The 22,198-nt window shown below is 36.4% G+C and overlaps 5 protein-coding genes across 5 annotated transcripts in view; 4 read left to right on the forward strand and 1 right to left on the reverse strand.

The window, feature by feature from the left end:
* The window catches only part of spri (Src homology 2 domain-containing protein sprint), a 211,924-nt gene that overhangs the window by 168,619 nt on the left and 21,107 nt on the right, over positions 1 to 22,198 (reverse strand). The gene's annotated exons all lie outside the window — the stretch shown is intronic.
* LOC138183276 (uncharacterized) lies at positions 4,949 to 10,803 on the forward strand. Its single transcript, XM_069119949.1, has 11 exons — positions 4,949 to 5,272; positions 5,812 to 5,887; positions 5,985 to 6,073; positions 6,164 to 6,275; positions 6,688 to 6,757; positions 8,981 to 9,074; positions 9,172 to 9,253; positions 9,636 to 9,724; positions 9,856 to 9,967; positions 10,134 to 10,201; positions 10,656 to 10,803. The coding sequence occupies exons 1-11, from the start codon at positions 5,207 to 5,209 to the stop codon at positions 10,671 to 10,673; spliced, it is 876 nt and encodes a 291-aa protein (XP_068976050.1). The 5' UTR covers positions 4,949 to 5,206; the 3' UTR covers positions 10,674 to 10,803.
* LOC138183567 (uncharacterized) lies at positions 12,963 to 15,148 on the forward strand. The gene is made up of 5 exons (XM_069120678.1): positions 12,963 to 13,089; positions 13,740 to 13,830; positions 13,910 to 14,004; positions 14,748 to 14,865; positions 14,944 to 15,148. Exons 1-5 carry the CDS (start codon positions 13,048 to 13,050, stop codon positions 15,006 to 15,008), a joined length of 411 nt encoding a protein of 136 aa, XP_068976779.1. The 5' UTR covers positions 12,963 to 13,047; the 3' UTR covers positions 15,009 to 15,148.
* On the forward strand, positions 16,549 to 18,223 carry LOC138183568 (uncharacterized). The gene is made up of 5 exons (XM_069120679.1): positions 16,549 to 16,705; positions 17,259 to 17,349; positions 17,427 to 17,518; positions 17,722 to 17,839; positions 17,901 to 18,223. The coding sequence occupies exons 1-5, from the start codon at positions 16,664 to 16,666 to the stop codon at positions 17,966 to 17,968; spliced, it is 411 nt and encodes a 136-aa protein (XP_068976780.1). The 5' UTR covers positions 16,549 to 16,663; the 3' UTR covers positions 17,969 to 18,223.
* On the forward strand, positions 19,084 to 21,373 carry LOC138183566 (uncharacterized). Its single transcript, XM_069120677.1, has 5 exons — positions 19,084 to 19,200; positions 20,378 to 20,480; positions 20,605 to 20,696; positions 20,779 to 20,896; positions 21,205 to 21,373. The coding sequence occupies exons 1-5, from the start codon at positions 19,159 to 19,161 to the stop codon at positions 21,276 to 21,278; spliced, it is 429 nt and encodes a 142-aa protein (XP_068976778.1). The 5' UTR covers positions 19,084 to 19,158; the 3' UTR covers positions 21,279 to 21,373.

The following is a 22,198-nucleotide window of genomic DNA, read 5'->3' on the forward strand; positions in this document are numbered from 1 at the left end:
AAAAATTACCTAACGTTGCAACCCCGACAAAGACGAACAACCCCATACTCCATTTCCGCTGCGAGACTGTCAGAGGTCGTGATTGCGAATAACCAGGCAAAAGACGCGAGAAGCGAGTTTCGAGAGGCCACTGTGATCACGAAGAACGAAGGCCAAATGTATCTTTTTCTTTTTTCTCTTTATTCCCTTCGAAGGGTCTTCTACGTCGAACAGAGGGAGGTTGGACTAAAAGCACGAGCCACAATTTGCTTGGAATTTTGCGGCAGAAAGTAAGTTGCCCGAATCAGAGCCGACTGAAAGCTAATTCAGGCAAGCCCGGGGACCCCGGTACTGTGAAGTTTAATTGAAAGGTAATTAGCATGACAAAGGGCAGCCTTTAATCGCGACGGGGCACGCGATTAATTTATTACGCAGTCGCGAGTCTCTCGGCTGGTGATCGTCGCGTTTCGAAAACGTATCGACACAGTTCATTTATCGCGTGCTCGTTCCTTTTTCTTCGGCCACGCGTTTATACGCCTCTCAATTTGGCAGCGATGTTGATGCAACAATGTGACGCACTGTCGCCAGGAATACGGCCTGGGCATTTTATGCGAATACCTTTCAAATGAAAGCGATATCTTTTTAAGAGTGAGATTCGCGCCTTCCAGACGGAGAGAGCTTCTCGTTTTTTATGTTTACAAATTCTTTGAAATGTTTTTCATCATATTTTCATTATATAAAAAGGTTAAATGTCAACCTTTCTCACAATCCGAGATTTACGAGACTTACATTACATACGTAGGTTCTCGAACCTTTCAATATTTCCAATTTTAAATATCGCGATCTTTTATCATTAACATTGTCTATCGATTTATTTATCGGCTTCCCAAACTTTCAAATTACATCTCCCGCTTCATCGTCTACGTTCTACGTAATACAGGATCGTAGCAAAACGGAACATTCTAAATTATTTGTCGAAAATGACAACGTGAGTTCGTGCTTGCCATCCATATGCAGATGCGCTAGTTACAATAAATAGCAACTAGAAGATAGTTCTAGATACAATCGTTTAAGGTTTAGATGTTCTTTTGTTTCTATCCCTAGTCCATGTAAGAAAGTGGAATAAATACAGAAATAACAACATTATTAAATAAACGCAGGCCAAAGCGAACCAACTTACCAGACGATATCGAACCTTTCCAGCCAACTGTATACATTGTCGCAAGCTGAACGCGTTATTATAATTCTGGACGAAGCAGCGACCTATCGACAAGACGTTCGTTACGCAATTCGCCGTGAAACGCGGTTATTACCGTTAATTAAAGGCGCTTAATTAGGGCGGCGTCGCAGAGGTCACGTTATTCCCATGACTCGTACGACGTGATTCTCTAACACGCCCTTCCCTTTCCGTAATTCGTAACATCGCTGCCCCGTTTCTTACTCACCGTTGCGTCTATCTTTTTTTCGCTCTTCGCCCTTCGCTTCCGCGTTCTTATTTCCCCGTTGTTTATATTACGGAAGAAGCTAGTTTTGTCGCACGCGATCTTCGTTAACGCCCACAAACAATCGGACACCGTTTTCTTTTATCGTTCAACCTTCTCTAGCGAACCGACTGGACTTGGCGAGATTGCTATTCCTTAGGAAGCAATTTTGGTCTCGTGGAGCCAAAAGATTCTCACGATGCTCGTTTCACATTGTTCGTTTTCGCGTTTCGATTGTTCGATCATTATCGTGAACAACACTTTCGCGATGGATATTCTGCGGTTTGATTAACTCGTTCTTGTGAAAATCCTTAATTCATACCCCCACCCCTGTTCATAAGTATCAGCACATTTGCTTTATACAAATTAGCAGACTGCGGATATTTGTCCATTTATGGAAAATTCAAAGATGCAAAAATATACATACAACGCAGATGAGATGTAAAAATATACAGGGTGGTTGGTAACTGGTGGTGCAAGCGGAAAGGAGGTGATTCTACGCGAAAAAATAAGTCGAAAATATAGAATAAAAATTTTTCGTTCGAGGCTTTGTTTTCGAGAAAATCGACTTTGAATTTTCGCTCGGTACGCGTGCACTTTATCACGTCTCGTTATAACGGATCTCACTGTAGATCGTTGTCTCGATGGAAAAATAAAAAAAATACTTTTATTCTATATTTTCGACTTCTTTTTTCGCGTAGAATCACCCCCTTTCCGCTTGTACCACCAGTTACCAATCACCCTGTATAAAGGTATAATATTTAACGAGTAAAAGAAATTCGCGTCTACGTGCTATCTTTATAGTTACGTTTCTAAAAATATCAATTTGCATCGACACCCACGATTTAATTATTAGGTAATCGATTATTATGTAAAGTTGTCCACGTACGTGGATATAGGTAACATATTGACATTCTTCACGCTCTAAAATCGAACGTGTCCATGAATAGCGGAGAAAGTCCGCGTTATGATATCGCGGATCGTTGTTCGGAAACGAGCACGCGGTGTCCAGATGTGGGTGAAGGAAGGCCGGTATTGCGCGATCGGATTCCATCGGTTCGATTCGATGTCACCGTCTGACGAAATTTTGTTGTTACACGTGTACAAGTATTTTTAGTTTACGAGGCAAGATGCGGATATGATATCGTGGGATTAGGTCCACCCCACGGAGAAGCTTCTTCCTTCTCTTTCATATTTTCATCAAATTAGAAATATAAACGTCCCACACTGTCGCGTTTCTCTTAATTTAACATTTTTTTTTCTTAACCCTTAGAGTGCTATGGACGCATATATGCGTCTGGCGAAAGCTATCGGTGTGGACTAAGGACACATATATACGTTTTCTGTAAGTGTCCGGCATGGACTAAGGACACGTATATGCGTTTGTCAATTTCTCCGGACACCTACGCAGAAGTAATGCTATTACGTTTGTGTGAGATAAATATAAATGCATTGCTTATATATAATGCATATATTTTATATCAAAAATCTACTGCTTCGAAACACAAATTTAGTGAATTTCATTTAGCGTTGATAAGAGGCATTATACGAAAATATTTCCAATATTAGAAGCATGTTAGGAGGAGGAAAGAGGAAGTCCGAGGATTTACCATTTCGTTTAATTGATAGGCATTTTTCCATCAAAATGCCCTGATCGTGCCGACACAACGCAATTATCAAGAAGAAAATGTGTTGTTTATGTGAAAAATAAGAGAAGGAGCGACACGCGATACGAATGCAGAAAATACGATGTCGGATTATGTATCGATAATTGTTCTGAAATTTTTCACATTCAACTGAATTATTAACTCGTGTTATATTTACTAAATTTAGTTTTCTAGTTTATTGTTTTCTAGTTTATTACCCAAATTCTAGTTTATTGTAAATTTCAATGTTTATAATATATAATTAATACTAAAAAATAACGCTCTTCAGTCATATAATCTCGTGCAAAAGAATTACTATAACTTATTACGATTTGAGCTTTCAATAGTCAATCAACAGAGTTAAGTCTAGCGGAAAAGTACTGAAACTATTAGTATTCAACACTCTAAGGGTTAAGTTTCTCTTAATTTGATAATAAATGTACCATTCGTTTGCAAGGGAAAAACGTGAAACCGAAATAATTTATTTTCCCCTCTAAATGTTATAACCGTTGCTTTACTTTCGATTGATCTTCTATAAATGTATAAATATCCGCGATCTGCTAATGATATTAAATCAATTGACAAGTGACAAGAGCAAGATATATGATTCTGTTGCACACGCAGAAATATTTTCTTTACTTCCAACATAAATCTACGAAATTTCTATGAAAGCTTTTAGATTGATCGTTTCAACCACTCTGATAATTCTAGCGCTAAGATCCTTAAAATCCCTGAAATTCATTTGTTATTCGAATTCAAAACCAAAGTTTCGCGTCTCATCGACGGTAACATATACGTTTCCAATGAATTTCATCGCACTCGATCCACGAACTCTTAAAGAGGAGCCGGAATATCCTGGCAAAAGCCATCGTGTCTTCAAAAGCCAAGCTTACTATAGTCGCTTGCAGCAAAAGAGAAAAGAAAAACGAAGGGATGAACATCGAAAAGGACATGAAGAGGAATTCCTCTCGAGATTCGTTGAAGTATACGACGATCAGGTGGAAACGAATCGCCGAGGAGATGAGTCGAGAGGGTGGAAAAAAATGTAATTATCGAATCGGCGAAGAGTAGCCCCACGAACTAATGGCCGCGGGGATGGCGTCGCTTTCTGGCCAGATGCTCCTGTTTTAAGGGTGTCTCTCGAGATACAAGGGTTCGACATTAACGCCGAGTCTTCGGTCGGCGAAGGGAGCAGCAGACAAAGCGAACGACCGGCCAAAACTTGCTTCGTACAAGTTGGAGCGTGCAAACCGCACCGAGCGGGTATGGGGCTCGAGACGGTGCAGTGGCTGGCATGATCGAGCCTGTGACTGTTACCGCGAACTATAATGGAATAATTTGTCGATAGTTTTGCAATGGAAGCTCGCTAAACAGTTTTTAAATTACGATTGTCGAAATACGTCGAATTTTTGAATAAATACGACGATGTGATCGTAGGTATCAGGTTGTCTCAAAAGTTCCTTTCTTTTTATACGGAATTAGTAGGTGCGCAGCATGTTTTGTTTTATATTATTTTATTGAATTCAATAAAATAACGTAAAAGGAAAAATGCTGTGCATCTATCGTTTCCTCGTAAAACGAAAGAAATATTTCGGACAACCTAATATTTAAAATAATATCTGCTCGTCCTGCGAAGAAATTATTTAGCTTTTACTCTTTCTCGAAAGATAAACGATATTTTCCACGATAATCTTACATTTTTAACTAGGAAATTACAGTGAAAAAGAAAATCGTATCGAATCATTGCGGAAAGAACAAGACGGTAAAAGATTATTTCGTTCGAGGGAGTTGAAACTCGTCGAGACGATAATTCAGTGGTTGAAAACGCTCTTTAACTCGCGTTACATAAAGTCAGCGAGCTTATCATCAAGTCGAAAAAGACCATGTGTTTCTATCGTAATTTCCTAGCGAATGTCAAATTATCAAATTATCAAATTATCTGATAATGAACAAAAGTCATCGCATATGACTTACGAAACGTTAGAGCAGAAAGGTTTATAAGAGAAAGACTAGGCGAATAAGCCTTCAGTCGCTTGGTCCTGAAAAAAGACTACGCTTTAATATTCGTTTTCATCTCCTTTTCTATTTAAAAATTTGAATATGCATGTGAAATTTTTACTTGTCGCAATGTTGTTCGCGTTCGTGGCGTGGAAACCAGCAGAAAGTGTACGTTTCTTTAATTTTAATGGAAGAATACATTTGGCTGAGTATTAGTGAAAATATTAATTTTTCAACGATCCGGGAATTTTGTTCGCTGGAATAATGGGAATTAGATAGATAAAAGTGATATATAGTTCTCGAAAAATATTTCTCGAATATTCTCCGAAATATTTTACCATTCGATATTCGACATACTTTTCCGCCATTTAGAAATTAAAAAGTTTCATTTAAATACCAAAGTATTAAAATATTAACAGATTTAGATATTTGAAATTTTGAAAATTAAAATATTCCGCTAACCTAATCATCCAAAGGGTTAGACGTGTGAAAATTTAATAAAATTTAATGGTAACAAATTCATCGTCAAAATGACCAATAGTTCTTGGAAATCGTGGTTCATTGTCGCTATTCGGGAGCTTGGGATAATGTACCATAGTGCGTTGTTAGAAATAAAACCAGGAAATTCTCAACACGTGTCATTATGTATTAAAAGTTAAAAGGAAAGAAAACTGACAACAGAATCTAAATTATTCCATGAACTTTAGGCCACCGCCGAGCAAATGGACAAAATGGCAAGGAGTCTGCGCAGGTCTTGTTTGCAAAAAATCGATATATCAGAAGGTAAGCAGATAAGACGAATAAAACAGAATTCGATCAAATCGAAGAAAATTAGATCGTTGACAAAGTTTCTTCTGTATTTCTGCCGGAATTTATTTAGATAAAGTGGAGGGCATGCGAAGAGGTGAATTTCCAGAAGATCCAAATCTTAAGTGCTATACGAATTGCATTATGAAATTAATTCGAACCGTAAATACAAAATGAAATAATATCTTCAATATTAAGATTGTCCACTGGAACATCGATTAATCGACATTTTTGATCCGTTTGTTCGTCTAGTTTAAAAATGGCAATATCGATTTTGCTATGGTGATCAAGCAAGTAGAACTTTCGATGGCACCGGAAGAAGCAGCCATAATGAAGGAAGCCATACTGAAATGTAGTCATATGGGTAAGGCAAATTACTAAATACTCGAACATTTGCTCGTTCAAAACAAGCAAATAGATTTTTAATATTTCAAGAAGAACTTTACCAGACATTTAATCATAAATATCAACAACGATTCTTTCATAATTTTTCCAAATTTAGAAAATTTGTCAACAATGAAAAGGTATGATTGGAGCCGAAATGATCGATAATTAAATAAAAGGTGGTTGCTTATAAACAAATTTGCAAAACCATCGACAACTTCGAATCACCGTATTCGTGTAAAGATATTGTAGAAAAATTCCAATAATTTATTCCTTTTTGAATCGAGATTCGATCGCTTTAGAAACTTTTTAGACGCACCATACATTTTTTATTTTTTTTTATATGAAAGAAGTTAAAGCTTCCACCTAAACTTTGTTCCATTTATACGCAGAATACACCGGTGATGAATGCCAGAAATCATATACGTTCGTAAAATGCACCTACGACACGAATCCGGAAAAGTTTTTCTTTCCTTAACAAACGACATTCACGACAAACTGCACCATCTTTCGAAGAGGCGCTGTGCAAATTTATCAAACTGCAAACCCACGATCGCGAAATCGATAGAAGGAGCGAGCCACCGATAACGTGTACGAATAGTTTACTTATTTTGAGCTGTAATTTTCTTAAATTTAGTATGAATTAGTTATATAATACGATCGTAAATTTTAAGAAATATTTTAGGTTGACAGTAATTTTGCAATCAAAATAATGTTAGTGATTTACATTACTGTGTTATTATACTTTCTTATATTGTTAGATTATAGAGAATGAAATGTCCGATTTTTAACGATTCATACTTCCGCTGAAACCTAAGAAAAGGATACGTTTATATATCCTTTACACATGTACGTAAATATTAAAGATGCATAAACGGGAAAATCAACTGTCTGAAAGATAAAGATATTTGTCGAAAGCGATAAAATTCGATATTTTATACGTTACGATCTAATATCGTATTGTATCAAACATTCGCAATAAAATAGCGTGCAAGTATAACGTAGCAATCATTAATCTCCAGATTTCAAGTCCAAGTATGATTTCAATAAATTATGCGAGACGGTGTCTATCCAAAAAGTTCGTTCTCTTCTCGGGAAACTTTTAACCGTTTTAGTGCCACGGCTTTTTAAGAATCCGTGTCGGATTGTGCCATGCAGTGCGATAGCGCTTCCTTCATTTATTTCCGAGAAATACCGATCGACGCGATCGCGCTGCTCTTTTTTTTTCGTTTACGCAGGTGGTTTACGATTGTTTGAAACAAAAACGAAGTAATTACGAGGGGAAACTCTGATATGACTCGCGACCAGCTACATTCGAAACCGAGCGCGTTGCGAATTGACGATCGTGACCAAACATCGCGATACAGTTCACCACGGTACGCGAACAGCGCGATCGCGCTGCGTGGCGCTAAAACGGTTAAACAGCATCGTAGTGACTCATCGTTACTAACAAGACGCGATTATGTGCGTAAAATTTGAAACCAATTTGAAATCGATAATATACAGGGTGGTTGGTAACTGGTGGTATAATCGGAAAGGGGCAATTCTACGCGAAAAAAGAAGTCGAAAATGTAGAATAAAAATTTTTCGTTCGAGGCTTTGTTTTCGAGAAAATCGACTTTGAATTTTCGCTCGGTACGCGTGCACTTTATCACGTCTCGTTATAACGGATCTCATTGTACATCGTTGTCTCGATTGACGTTATTTTTTTAATTTTTTAAATTTAAATTTTTAAAATTTTTAAATTTTTATTTTATATTTTCGACTTCTTTTTTCGTGTAGAATCACCCCCTTTCCGCTTGTACCACCAGTTACCAACCACCCTGTATAACAATCACATATACTTATATACGTGAATTTCGTTGATAAATTAACACTTTACCGACCGCTAGCGATTCAACAGTATACGCACGTCCGACCGGCGTCTCAGGCGCAGATTCTCCCTGGCGCCGGCTCTGTTTCGGTTTAGACTCTACAATACCATTCTTTCTGTTCATCGCGATCGATACGTTTTTCATTTCAATTGGTATAAAACTGTGGCAGCTTGCAAAGCAACGCAACTGACGCAACTGAGCAGGGTACCTTAGTACTAAATAATAAATTACTGCTCAAATAATGAGAAAGATTGTCGGCGACAAAAAACCGATTAATAGGCTATCGGTCGGTGAGCGTCGGCGACAAAAAACTGATTAATCGGCTATCGGTCGGTGAAGTGTTGATTGAGCAAGAGAGTCCTCGCACAAAACTGGAAAAGAAAAATTAGAAGCAAAGAACACAAAATGAGAGAGAAAAGGAAGTAACTCGTTAAAAGAGGTACTCTCAGGATATGATCCAGCATCGTCAATGATAATACGACGCATAATGATTTGATATTTGCGACGTAATCCATTACGTGACGGAAACACTCTTCCCTTTCCGACGTAGTCTGAGTTTCCGAAGATGCTACGCGGAAAGTGCAGGTTGCACATTAATTATTAGTCGGCAGGGTAATTACGGGTCAAGCTTCGTGCAACACCCACAAAATGCAAAAATTGTTCCTTCTCCTACCGCGACGATCAACGCGGACTATAAAAGGGAGTGTACGATCATATTGCGAATCCACGTGCGTTATTTCTTCGTGGTTCGAACCATCGAGAAGTTAGCGAAGTTGGTTCGAAACATCAACGAGGAAGAGGAAGAAGAATAAATTTGGAACAAGTCAAACAGGATGAAGGGGGTCGGCGTTTGCCTGCTGGTCTCGTTGATGCTTGTCTTGTTGGCGATCAAAGATACAGAGAGCGTGAGTTTGATCGATCGATTCTTCCTATTCGAAGCTATAATTCGCCTGAATGTGTACATTATACACACGGACTTTGGACTTTCTTTTACGCGTACAGAAAAAGATGAACCTCGATGAACTGAAGAAGTCTATCAAGAACTTGAGGAAGCCTTGCAGCAAGAAGAACGACACCCCTAAAGGTACTTTTCGATGCTACTTTTTTCAATTTGCAAGGATGGCTGTGGTATTTGATCAAATTTGTTTAAACGAGGAAGATGTAGTCTTCGTGACTTGTGGACACACTTGGTTATGCAGACGTTCGATGATGATTCGATGGGAAATGTAATCGAAATTAATGCGTCACTCTTTGATTTGAGATTCGATGTTATTCGACAGTTATGATAGTTCTTTCTTATTTTTAACTTTTACTTCAACTTCAACTCTATCGTTGAACGTTAAATGCTATTTATCTATCGTCTTGATGATTAATTTCGAAAATAAACAAAATGTACTATGTAGGTACAATTTCTTGGTAACAGCTTTCAAGAAAGAATAATAAACTCTTTGGTGATTTACGTACAGAGCTTCTAGACGGCCAACATAAAGGTGAATTCCCAAAAGACGAGAAGTTGATGTGCTATATGAAATGCGTCCTGACACAAACTAAAGCTGTAAGTGAAATTTCTCAATTTCCTTTTTTTTCTTTAATCAATGGTCAGAAAGTTAGTCATCATTTCACAACAATGAACGTTATATCTTTTAAATCAACAAGATGGAAAAATACGTTTGCTTTCTTCGTTAGATGAAGGGCGACGAAATCATGTGGGATTTCTTCGTGAAGAATGCTCGTGTTATGATCCTCGACGAATATTTTCCACGCATTACACATTTAGTTGAAACGTGTAAAAACGCAGGCAAGTACCTTCGTTGACAATCAACGACATAAGCAATCGATTCAATAACACAGTTTTAAACAAATATTTAAAGCAAGAATTTCTCCAGCGTATTATTAATAACACAGTATTAATAAGAAATTATTTATATGTTTTTGCGTTCGTTATTTGTAATTTTCATTTGCAGTGACGGCTACGGACGGGTGCGAAGCTGCATGGCAATTTAGCACATGCACCTATGCAACAGATTCGGAGGTGATTTTTAATTACGATTACGCCGGAAACAATAACTTGGGTGCAGTAATTCATCTTAGATCGATCTCTCGAGAAAGAGCTTGTAACGTTACCAATTTTACGTAATAATTGGAATTTTGCACAAAATCCCTTTGACATTTTTCGATTATGGGCAAGAGATACGTTTGTACAAAAGTAAAGCGAAATACGATCTCTTCGAAAGATTCCCATCGCTACTTTTCAAAATTTCGTTATTTTATCTTATTGTTAAACGATATGAACGACAATGTACGGACAAACGTGATTCAAGTTGCAATAGCATTTCCGAAGCTGCTTTCAGAATCTTTGAAACAATTTCATAAATTACTCGCAGCTAGAAATTCCAAATATTTCACATTTTCCTAATCACGTCGGTCATTAAAAAACTTGCGAGTTATCGATACGTAATTTTAAATATTCGTAAAATCTGTTACAGCTTTATATAATACCGTGAACAACTCGTTAATGGCGGACTCACAAGATCATCGAAGAACCAAGAGAAATTTCCAATCGCAAACACCTCGACATCGTCATCTCCGTCATCGTCGTCGTAGTAGTCGAAAAGTAGCAGTGTGTAGACATAGCCGAAAAAAACCACAATGCAGAAGGGTTTAAACTATTGAAATCTTATTCTATAATCGATCATCGATCAATGATATCATGGGTCTGGGAGCGTACTGATGATATGTCAGCTATTTGTCTAGAAAAATTAACTTTCGAAATTGACTGAGTTCTTGAACGATACGATTCGATAACTTTAGAAAATGTTATTGTATGTAAAATAATATTTAATTCTTATATTATAAAAGCGTCGTTTCCTCTGTCTTTGATATTACGTTAATTATTGATAAAAATATTCCCCGAAATGAATATTTTCCGAAAAAATATAGCTATGTTCGATAAAATAATAAAAACTAGATGACAATAATTAAACGAACAAATTTACTCGTAGAATGATAAATATATCACGAAATAACTGTATCATTACCCCATATTCCCCATATTTCTTCCAACTCTTCGTTTCTAACTAATCTGTCTAACAGAAACTCTCTGCTTCCACCTCGCAATCTTCAAAACCCATCACGAGACACCAATATGACTTTACATAACGTTTCTAAACAATTGTCCACGACTTTAGATTATACGAACCAGCTTCTACCAACCGTGTAATTAAGACAATCATATCGCAATTAAAAGATTCTCTTGCGGTTACATACACTATTGCACAGAACAGAAAGATTATTATCAGTTATTCGATATCAAACTACCTGTGCGCAACGCTTAACTTACGATAGGATGAAATATCGGACCTATTTTACAACTTTATGACGGTGCACTGGCAAGATTTATCTTGTACGCCCGTAGCTACACAGTCTCATTCGAGCAGACAAATTTATAGTTGGTTGCTCGAATCGATGAAATATTTTGATCGTTCTAAGATGGGGCCGACTTCCGCGGTTTAAACTTCCTTCTGTTACGACGATAATAACGCTCAGATTAATTCAAGGCCGTCCGTCATCCGCCTTTAATCGAAGGAAAAACCCAATCCGGTTCTCCTAATAGTTTGTCGAACTGGTTCGGAGTCTTCCTGTCGATGCTTCAGCTCGAAAGATCTTAATTCTTGCGAATAAGTTCCGTTGCTGTTAAAAGTTGCACTAACTGATGTAAAACGACGACCTTGTCTATGATTTCGATGCACTCGTTCTGAAAAAAAAAATGGCTTTCTTCGTTGCGTAGTAATTTGCCAGGCTTTAGCTTTTTTTACACGTTGACGCCTTACGTTACGAAGAACATAGGCTACTAATTAAAAATTGGAAGTAACTTCCTCAAGTGCGTGTATCGAATCCGCTACTAATTTCGTTGTTAATTTGATATCCGTGCTATAGATATCATATGCACACACCCCAGAAATATTTCGGGTTAGTAGACTTTTAGAAAAGAGTTTCAAGCCGATAGAAACGTAATTGTTCTCTTAAATTTCTGGATTCTATGGAACGCGTAATAACTGCAAACTTTTGGAACACAAAGTGTATGGTCATTTTTATCAATTTCCTAATAACAACGAATGTTAACAGTTTCGTTTTCAAATAAAATCAACTTACATTGGAAAATACACTGGAAAACGACTATACACTGATCGCAAACCTTTGGCCGATACTGTACGACGAAAATACTCTCAGCTTTGACGATACCACGTAGCAAGGGTTAACGCGTACCTGTTACGACGATTCTATTTTAAAAGGCCACCTGTAATCATTCCAGATTTCACACGCGTGTTTGCCATAATTATAGGCAATAATTAGAATAGAATCGAACAGAGTAATTAGCCGACCAATTAATTCCGTCCGTTTGAATCGTAAACGTCGGTTATCGTCCATAAAAAAGTGTCTAAAAAGAGAAACCATTCCCATGACGGATCATCGCATGCCAATGGCACTAGGGTGATCGGCGAAGATATCGGGGAATAAATCACGCCTAACGATCGTTATGTATCGATCACGGAACGTGGCTCGTTAGAAGAAAACCGAATTTTAATTATACGAACGACGATCATCTTCCCTGCTTCTGACGAAGTCTATTATTTTTTTTATTCTTCATCCGAAGCAATCGAGGGCCGGCAGATTTTAATCAAGACACGTTACATAAACACCAACATGAATTGAGCAATTATTTCTCTTCCTGTTATTCCATAATGGAATCTTAACACCTCAGAAGATGTTGGACACATATTTCCACAGTTCTGCTATAAATATGATGTTCAAGTGTCGACAGGCGTCAGTCAAGTGTTTTGCTTTCTGTGGAATTTTTATCCGAAACTTACTTACAACATGAGAGTTAGCTTGGCTATCTGTTGCCTCTTCTTCGTTGCGGTGAGTGAGATTCCATATTAATTTAGTACGTGTCCTGGTTACTATGGGATCGTTAGGGGATAGAATTCGTTTTAGCTACGGTTACCTATAAAACCAAAGTGGAGTGTACTTTTGTCCACAGTGAAAGCGTTAACATTTATAGAAACATTTGAACAATACGCAGAAATTTCATTGATACGGCAGTGGAACACGACTATCGTAATTATAATACTAACATTTGCAACGAATCTAGAAATGCATATGAATATACTTATCGCATGCATAAATTTTACAGAAATCGTCAAAGGATTTCAAATAGTCGATTGGTCGCTATGTATTAATAAGCAACAAGAATCACGTATAGTTAATTATTTAAATTTAGTTAATTATTAAATGAAAAAACGTGTGAACAAGATCACTGCCGAATAATTCCCACTTCTGTAGAATCGCCTGTATATGTTTCAAGAAACTATTTATATTTAACTATAAAAAAGTATTATAACTAGTTATATATTAATTTTTGTATTCGGAAAAATGACTCTTTCGTCAAGCGTTTTACTTTATCTGCTAAAAAAAAAGTAAAATGAAATAAACGACAAAGTAAACGGTGTAATGAAAAGGAAGAAGATGTAAAAAATTAAATTTCAATAAACATCAAATGTTTATTTTAGGGAGCCATCTGTGATGATAAGGTTGAAGAATTCATAGAAGCTTTAAAAGAGGATATAATACCTTGTCTGGAAGAAGTTGAGATTCCGCAAGGTAACGCATTGCAATAATCATTGAAATTTTGTCGATGATTTCCTAACACATTCGTTAAAACGATCTATCTGTATTTTAGATCAAATTCAGAAGTTTGCCGTTAATGACTTGGAAGGTGAGGAAAGGATCAAATGGGGATGCGTGAAAGCCTGTTTTCTGAAACGCATAAACATTGTAAGACATTTTCCTTATTTTTGAACATCTTTTCCTTTATCTCACTGCCCCTTTATTAGGTTCAATTTTCTTGCAATTATTTAATTTAACTTTACCCTCAATTTCTCACCAATGTTTGATAGTTTCTGAATTCTTTGCTCGAAAGGTTTCGAAAAATTGTTCAATCATTAGTTAGTTCAAGTAGACACACAAATATGCAATACGATATTACATACATACACACGATTATCGAATATAATATTATAAATCTCACGTCTTAAATGTCGTCATACGCCAAACAATTATTAGTATTTATCACTTATAGAAAGTTAAAAGAACGTATTTTTTTCTCTTATCTGATCCGAGAAAACCTTGTTTCTAGAAGACCAGAAACGCAGGAAATCTTCAGGATAAAGAGACGATGTTTCTTCTAAATTTTTCATTCTCGATTCTTCGTTCATCTTTTATTCTGAGTTCTTATTACATTGTCAAAGGATTAGAATAACTTAGAGAGTGTAAAAAAGACGATAGATCATCGAAATAAGGTCTATAGTTAAACAGTGACTGAACAACTTTCTATTCAAAACCCTAAAATTCCATTGTTGATTAATTTATAACGCGAAACCTGACGTTGTCGTGTTCGTACAGTACCTGACATGTACTCGGTCGTTTTTTCCGAACAATCAAACTTCTCAAATATATATTTACATTTCTATGTTCAACAATCTTCAACTATGTTCTCTGATATAAAAATGGTTGTTTAGATGACGGACGGTCAGATCCAAATAGACAACTTAAAAGACTTTATGGATAAGAAATTTAGCAAAGAGTCAGACTCAACTGCGGAAGATATGGATAAGATAAAGAAATGTGTGGAAGAAGGTAAGCAAAGATTAAACTGGATAGGAAAGAACGTATTGAATATATAGATTCTTAATAATTCATTAAAAATCCTTGCAGTTGCTGAGAAAACCGACGAGTGCGACATCGCTTTCGAGTTTTCACGCTGCATGACGCCGGCTTAATTCAAAGGAATTTCGACTTCGTGATTTCTTAAATAGCAGAGAAGCATTGGAATTATCACAGAGAAAATAATACAAGATATGATGCAACTGTAAAGACGCGAATACAAAAGCAATCAGATGAAAATTGAACGCTTCAATAATTATTTTTAATTATCCCTCATTTTTCTTTTCACTTTGGCAAATCATCATTTGTTTTTCGTTTCGTAAATTCAATATAACGTGAACTTTATAATAAAATTGATTAATATGCGTTTTTACAATGAAGTAGACATATATCGTAAAATTCAGTAGAGTTTATTATTAAAGTTTATCAAACACGAAGAAACTATTATTTCTGCGGTGTTTGTTAATATTTCTTTGACGTATGAATTGCAAAAGATTCAAACATCTACGTCACATCTAATCATCTAATCTTCTCATCCACGTAAACATCTGTACACAAATAAAGTCGAATATATTACACTTGGAAAGACTCGTTTTTCTAAATACAATGAACGACTATTTCACCGATATAAAGAAAGGAAGCGAAAGATGACTGTTGTCGCGTTCTGTTTGGTTGCCGCGTTCGGAAGCGTTAACTGACGTTTAATGCAACTGGCAATAAGTTCCTCTTTCGGCTAACTTGCTATGTGCGGGAATACTAGCACCGGAGAGAATTAAAGTTGTTCGAAAGTAAATTAACAATATGTAATGATTTATTCAAATCTTACTCCATTTCGATATTGGCAATTGACTGACAGACTGACGGATTTAAAATTCTTCGGTTGACAAAATGATAACTAACTCTTCGATTGACAATGGTAATTATTCGGCTGACGAACGGTAATTAATTATTCGATAGACGAACGGTAATTAATTGTTACTCGATAGACGAACGGTAATTATTATTATGACTTCTCTGAGTCACTACATTTATTTATATCTGTCGGAGATGAAAAAAAAATCAGGATCTCTCTTTTGAAAATGTTTGGGAAGATCGCCAACGTTTGTTCAAACTGCCGACTTTGTTTACAGTTTAAACTGTTTTAATATCGTTATAAAAACATAGTTGGATAAATTTATCGCAAGATATAGCTTTTAGCGGCTTTAACTGACTTTCACTTAAAATACTGCAAACACGGTTTCAAATAAACGTTTTAAATTGCCCTGATTTGAAAGAAATTACCAATTTTACTTTCTACACTATACACAACGTTCGTTCTCGTAAAATTCTTCGTATCATCTCTAATTAATTCCATCGACAAGGACTTTCGCGGCGTTATCTAATTTTGGTAAAGTATTCTGATATTTTTTAAATTTCTGTCCAGTGTTTTGAATCATATAAGTGTTTTGAATCCGATTCGAATCGTGGCTGATAAACAGAACGTCGAACAAAACGATACGTAACTAAAGGAAGTAATTATTATTCCAGTTTTTTGACTAATAATCATATAACCAACAGTTCTCATCATCATCATACGAGACGTAGGTGATCGGAAACGATCCATCAATACGATATACTTTAATAGGTTTTTTTAGGCTATGTATCATATGTAACAGACTTTTTTTTATCAGCACATTTGCAATATAAATATCGCCGCAATTCGCCCAGAAAGTTTAGTAGTGGAAATATATTCTTAACGCGTATTTCTTCTTTGTCAAAAATCAACCTCAAAATGAAGAGTCTTCTGGTTGGCATCTGTCTTTTGTTAACTATAGTAAGTAAAATGTTGATTATTATTGAGTTTGGAATTTCCATCTATTTGAAATTTAAAGCGTCTCAATTTGGAATCTCATTCCAAGATTCTTATACCAGATTTTTATTTCTTTTCCTTTTGCGTTAATCCAGACTAGCTCGACTTTCAATTTTATTTCGTTTCCTTTCTTTCATTCGCGACCTTATAAAGATGATTATATGCACGTGCACGTGCACGATAGAAACCTGCACGGTTAAACGCTAGGCATCGAGCACGAAATCAGACACCGAAACTAACGTACATATTAAAAATAAAATTGAGAAGAATCCCCGGTAATTCAATGCGTCATAGAATATACAGTGTATAATGGACTTCTGTGCTGTATCTGTTGCTATAAGGCTTTTTACATCTCGATAAAACAATATACAAATTATTTCACGTTTCTCGATAACGTTGCGTCCAAGCAATTTTTTCGCGTTATTTCTCCACAATGGGCAGAGTATAGAAATTTTCGTACAGGCCACGAATTGTTTATTCCTTGAGTATTATTAATCGATATTTATTAATTATTCAGGCAGTTATCCAAGCAGATTTCATCGACACTTACTTGGAGCTTTCGAAGGTTCCTACTCTGAAGTGTGCGAAAACAGTTGGCTACACTGAAAGTTAGTGTGATGATTATTTTCTCCAACAGGGAGACACAATTTATTAAATTGATACGCGAAATATTCTAATATTTCAGCGGACCCAAGGGTAATATTTGATCAGGAGGTAAAACTGGGAGTGGACAAAGCTTCCTGTTTAAGATCGTGTATATTAAAATCTATGAACATGGTGAGCTCATTTGAAAGAGGCTTTAAATATTTATTAACATCCGGTAAATTCAATTCGTTTAATAACTTGTTATACTCGATCATCTTTCGATTAACCGATAAGATATTACAATCGAGCAAAAAATTCATAGACGATGTTTTTTAATTTAACCAAAAGTTAAATTACGGAATAGTTGCATAACGCAGAACATCTTTGTATTTAAGTTGAAAGACTCCAAGATAAATTTAGAGATGATAAACGAGTTCATCAAGATCGTGCACAACGAAGAACCTGAGAAGATCGAACCTATGAAAAAGAATGCAGTTGAATGCCTTGATAAAGGTAAATTACTTCTACCTATTTATTTAAAACTAGATTCTTTACTAACACAGTTTCGTTTTAGTGAAAGATATGTCGGACGATTGCAAGATGGCTTACTCTTTCATTCAATGTTATGTGGACAAGTATTAAAAGGATCTCTTAAAAGGAAATTGCAGGAAATATCTGCTTTATGTTTTTAATATAACCGAATCTCTTGCGTTACCATTACTTGTAATTATATTACGAACCTATCGTAGAAGAGAAACTGTATATTATAAAATACACCGTAGTTGGATAACAATCGATGATCACGATCTCGATCAGTTATATTTTAATCTTACAAATTGCACGACAATGTCTCGCTTCTCTTTTACTAAGATAATAAATTGATATAAGACACTTTAATCTTCCTAATCAGTCAACATTACCGTCTAACTTCAAAAATTTCTCAATAGAATTCCACTTCTTTCTCGCCAGCATAATCAATCGATACGATTGTTAAATGCCAATATAATCAGTCGTTACGATTATTTAATCTCCTCGGTGTATCTTTAAAAACCTTGTCGTCATGATTTTTCCTCTACCTCCTCAATAATCGTATCTTACACAATTTGTCCAATCAATCTTTATTCTAATCATCTGACCTCACACCAGTTTGCAAAAAGACCTAATCATCATCTTTCTTACTCTTGCGGACATCATTCGTGGAACCTTTAATCATACTTTTCTCAACGAATCTCTTTTTCGCCCTATTCACAGTTTCATGCTCTTTCGTCCTCCCTCAATATCTTACGATCAAACAGATCCTTCGTCGTCAAAGACTACTCGCTATACTCAACCAGCTCGTTTCTCCTTGGTCATACGATTCTCAGAAGGCGAATAAGAGGAGGAAGAAACAAACAAATCAGTAAATACTCGATTGCACTGTCATTTCTAGTTTCCTAGTCGAGATTACAGTACTACGGTACAGGACGATGCCATTATTACAGGATGGCTGATTCGATCCTGTAATTTACGTTGAACAAGTGCTTCTTCCAAGATCACCGAACGCACGGCAAACGATCACTTTCCTGTGACAAATTTGACGCGTGCCAATGATGATTAGACGTATTTCGGCCGTACTTGAATCAATCTTACGTAAATCGAGGTAGAACCAGGGGCAATTATCTCGTTTCCTGCTGTACGCTGTCAGACCTTAACACCAGCTATTGTCTCTGTTTGTTCTCCATATAAATATCGTCCCACGGGATTCAGTACTGCACACTGTGATACCAGTAGGAAAGCACGCGAAACCAATCGATTTTCGTTCAGAAATTAAGTTTCGATACGACGATTGAAAGATGAAGACCCTTGTGACTTTTACTTGCCTGTTGGCCGCCGTGGTAAGTACTTGTCGATTTTTTAGAAATTAAACAGGTAACTGCGATAAGAAGGAGGTTCATTTTTCAGTAATTCGAGTAAATCGATATAAATCAACCATAGATCGATTAAAGACAAATCAGTTTTTGAAAAGTAGTATAAATCAACCGATGTTAACAGTAGTAGCAGAATGCTGCATTTTTTAATCTGAATCCTATATACCGTTCTTTCTCTTCCGATAAATACGATTTAAATATTGGAATCGTCTTCCTTACTGTTGCACAACTTTTTAATTTTCTCGTTCGATTTTTTTTTTTTTTTTTGTTTCTAAGACTAGTTTTTTTAAAACTGAAGGATGTTTCATCCTCGAATATTATAACGAACACTTCAGTTTATAAATACTACGTTGTTTAGTAAGTTTAACTGTGACGGATAAAGCATCCAGTTAAGAATGGTTTGCAAGTTTGTATTTCATCCGCAGTATCGGCCAGTTCTTCTTCAGTTTCGATCGAGAAGATTGTATCTTCGAAATTGGCGATCAGAGTATTCATTTTTGCCATTCGATGGTTTTTTATTTCCGGGAAAAAAGAGTGTAGAGTAAATAAAGAAATGGATTTGTGGTGTTTATGGTGATAATTCCAATAACAAACGTATTACCGCAAGATGAATCAGAAAGTTTAACGATGAAGATTACTCGAAGATCACGGAGATGAAGTTCACCAGGGACTTGGAAGATGACAGACGAAGTGGCAGGCCGATAACAAATAGCGGTGAAATAGCAAACTTAATTGAACGAAATCCAAGACATTCAGCAACGGAGATTGCCAACATATTGCACGTTTCACGCCAATCAGTTGCATTGCGTTAAAAAAAAAGAACTTGGTGCGATAAACAGATGTGACGTGTTATTTAAAAATCTAAGGAATCGCGACAGAGCTTTTTGCATAACATATTACTACCGATACTACTTTTTCCATCGTCCGCATTCCTATATTTTCCAAAATGTCAGTTTTCATAAATTCGCAGTCTAATATTAACATATTCTTTAATCCTTAAGGGCTATCATGGATGAAATTTCACCACATGCGAACTCTTTTCTCTTTAATATCGTCGTCTTCTAATAATACACCGTCGCAATGTTATTTATAATCATACGGCGAACAATAATTTTTTAGCTTTTATCAATAATCTTTTTTGCAGACGATTGTGCGCGGTATGGATCAGGACGCCGTAATCGGAAAATACATGGAGTACTTGTTGCCGGATATCAAACCGTGCGCCGACGAGCTTAACATCGCAGAAGGTAAAATCTCTTAAAAAATCTTTGAACTCAACGAAATATATTGGAAAAAATATTAGATAAAAGAAGAATTGATTTTTTAGATTCGTTGTGAAATGTATCGTGTGTTATGATTATCACGTTTCAGACACTGCAACGAACATCCAGCAACCGAAAGCTGACGCTGACATCAGGAAAATGGGTTGCCTGAAAGTCTGTGTGATGAAACGAATGAACGTGGTACGTGTATTGTTAACCAAACAATCAGTTAACTTCGACCAATGGTTTTAATCATTTTTTTTCTTCTATCTTTCTTATCTAGTTGAAAGGCTTCGATTTCAATATGGATCCGGTGTACAAAATGATAGAAACCGTTCACGCTGGCAACGACGATGATATTAAACTTGTGAAGGACATCGCAAATGAATGCAGTGCTGGCAGTAAGTATCGATGTTTAGTTCTGATCGACGCTTGACAGTTTTATAATCTTCGAATTTTTCTAATTACTTCGCGAAGAAATCGAAAAATTAATAACAATCTCTCTAAGCATCGTGAACAAACAAATTAACGACCCTGAGCGGCTATTCTGGATGTTTAAAGATATAATTTTAAAGTATCAAGCAGACGCTATATTCAGAAGGACAACGCGAACAGAGCTTCTTACTTGCTGAGAAATTGTTATTATCGATGATGTTCGTACACATTTGCTGTCCATATTTGTTAACTCGAACTACTTACTTTGTTATAGCCAAAGGGGAAACGGACGAGTGCAACATCGGTAACAAATACGTAGACTGTTACATAGGGAAGTTGTTCAACTAATAAGACAGTCGACCAAATATCATTCTTCGAAGGCTATGAAGTTGTAATCATTCGAATTACCACGTGTAGTACGTTTAATAAAATGATGTAAGAGATACAGCTCGTGATGCATCCTTCCCTTCTCTAACTTCATAAATATTAATCGAACCATCGGTGTCGCGTGTCGATTGTTTTTATCGTTATTGACGCAGCTGAATAATAAACGATCATTCCGTAATAAAAATTGTCTCGCCGATCAAATCTTCTCTACGTAGCCGCTCTTCTAACTTACAAATTTATTAAATTTAAGAAACTTCAAAACATTTTACGACGCATACGATGTGGACATCGAACTTCCCCGTGATAAGCATTCGACTCTACTTTCGCGAACCAGTGCACGCGTTATCAATAATTTCTTCGTTTAACCGATAGTTGGCGATATTTCGCGATTCATGATCGATCTATCGGTCGATGATCACGAGGACACGGACATCCGATATTCGAACAAGAAACTTACATTTCTGACTTAATATTCCACTTGGGTCCGGACCCGAATCCGAGATTCCATCGAAAACGTATCCGACGTCTGTAATCGGTCGTAAAGCCGACCATTTGCAAAAGTGTCTCCGTGTCGTGTCTTCGCTGTCGCGTAAGGTCGTCGTAACTTTATTCCATCCTGTATGCCAGCCAACTTCGACCATTACGGGCTACATTATACCGCCTCACAACGTGAGTCGCTTACGCTAACGCGATCGTTGCTCGTCGTTCACTAGACAGCATGCTGTGAGTCAAGCATGGACAATCTCGTGGATTATGAAGAACGACAGCGAGAAAAGAATAATATACTTTTGATATTTAATACGTTTACTTTCCTAAAGATACAATAAAATATTCTTTAAATTGCCAGATTACGTTTCATGGGATGATAGGGAACTAATGTT

The sequence above is a fragment of the Bombus flavifrons genome, chromosome 9 (genome assembly GCF_040668555.2).
Source record: "Bombus flavifrons isolate JBK064 chromosome 9, iyBomFlav1_principal, whole genome shotgun sequence".
NCBI classification, from domain to species: Eukaryota; Metazoa; Arthropoda; class Insecta; order Hymenoptera; family Apidae; genus Bombus; species Bombus flavifrons.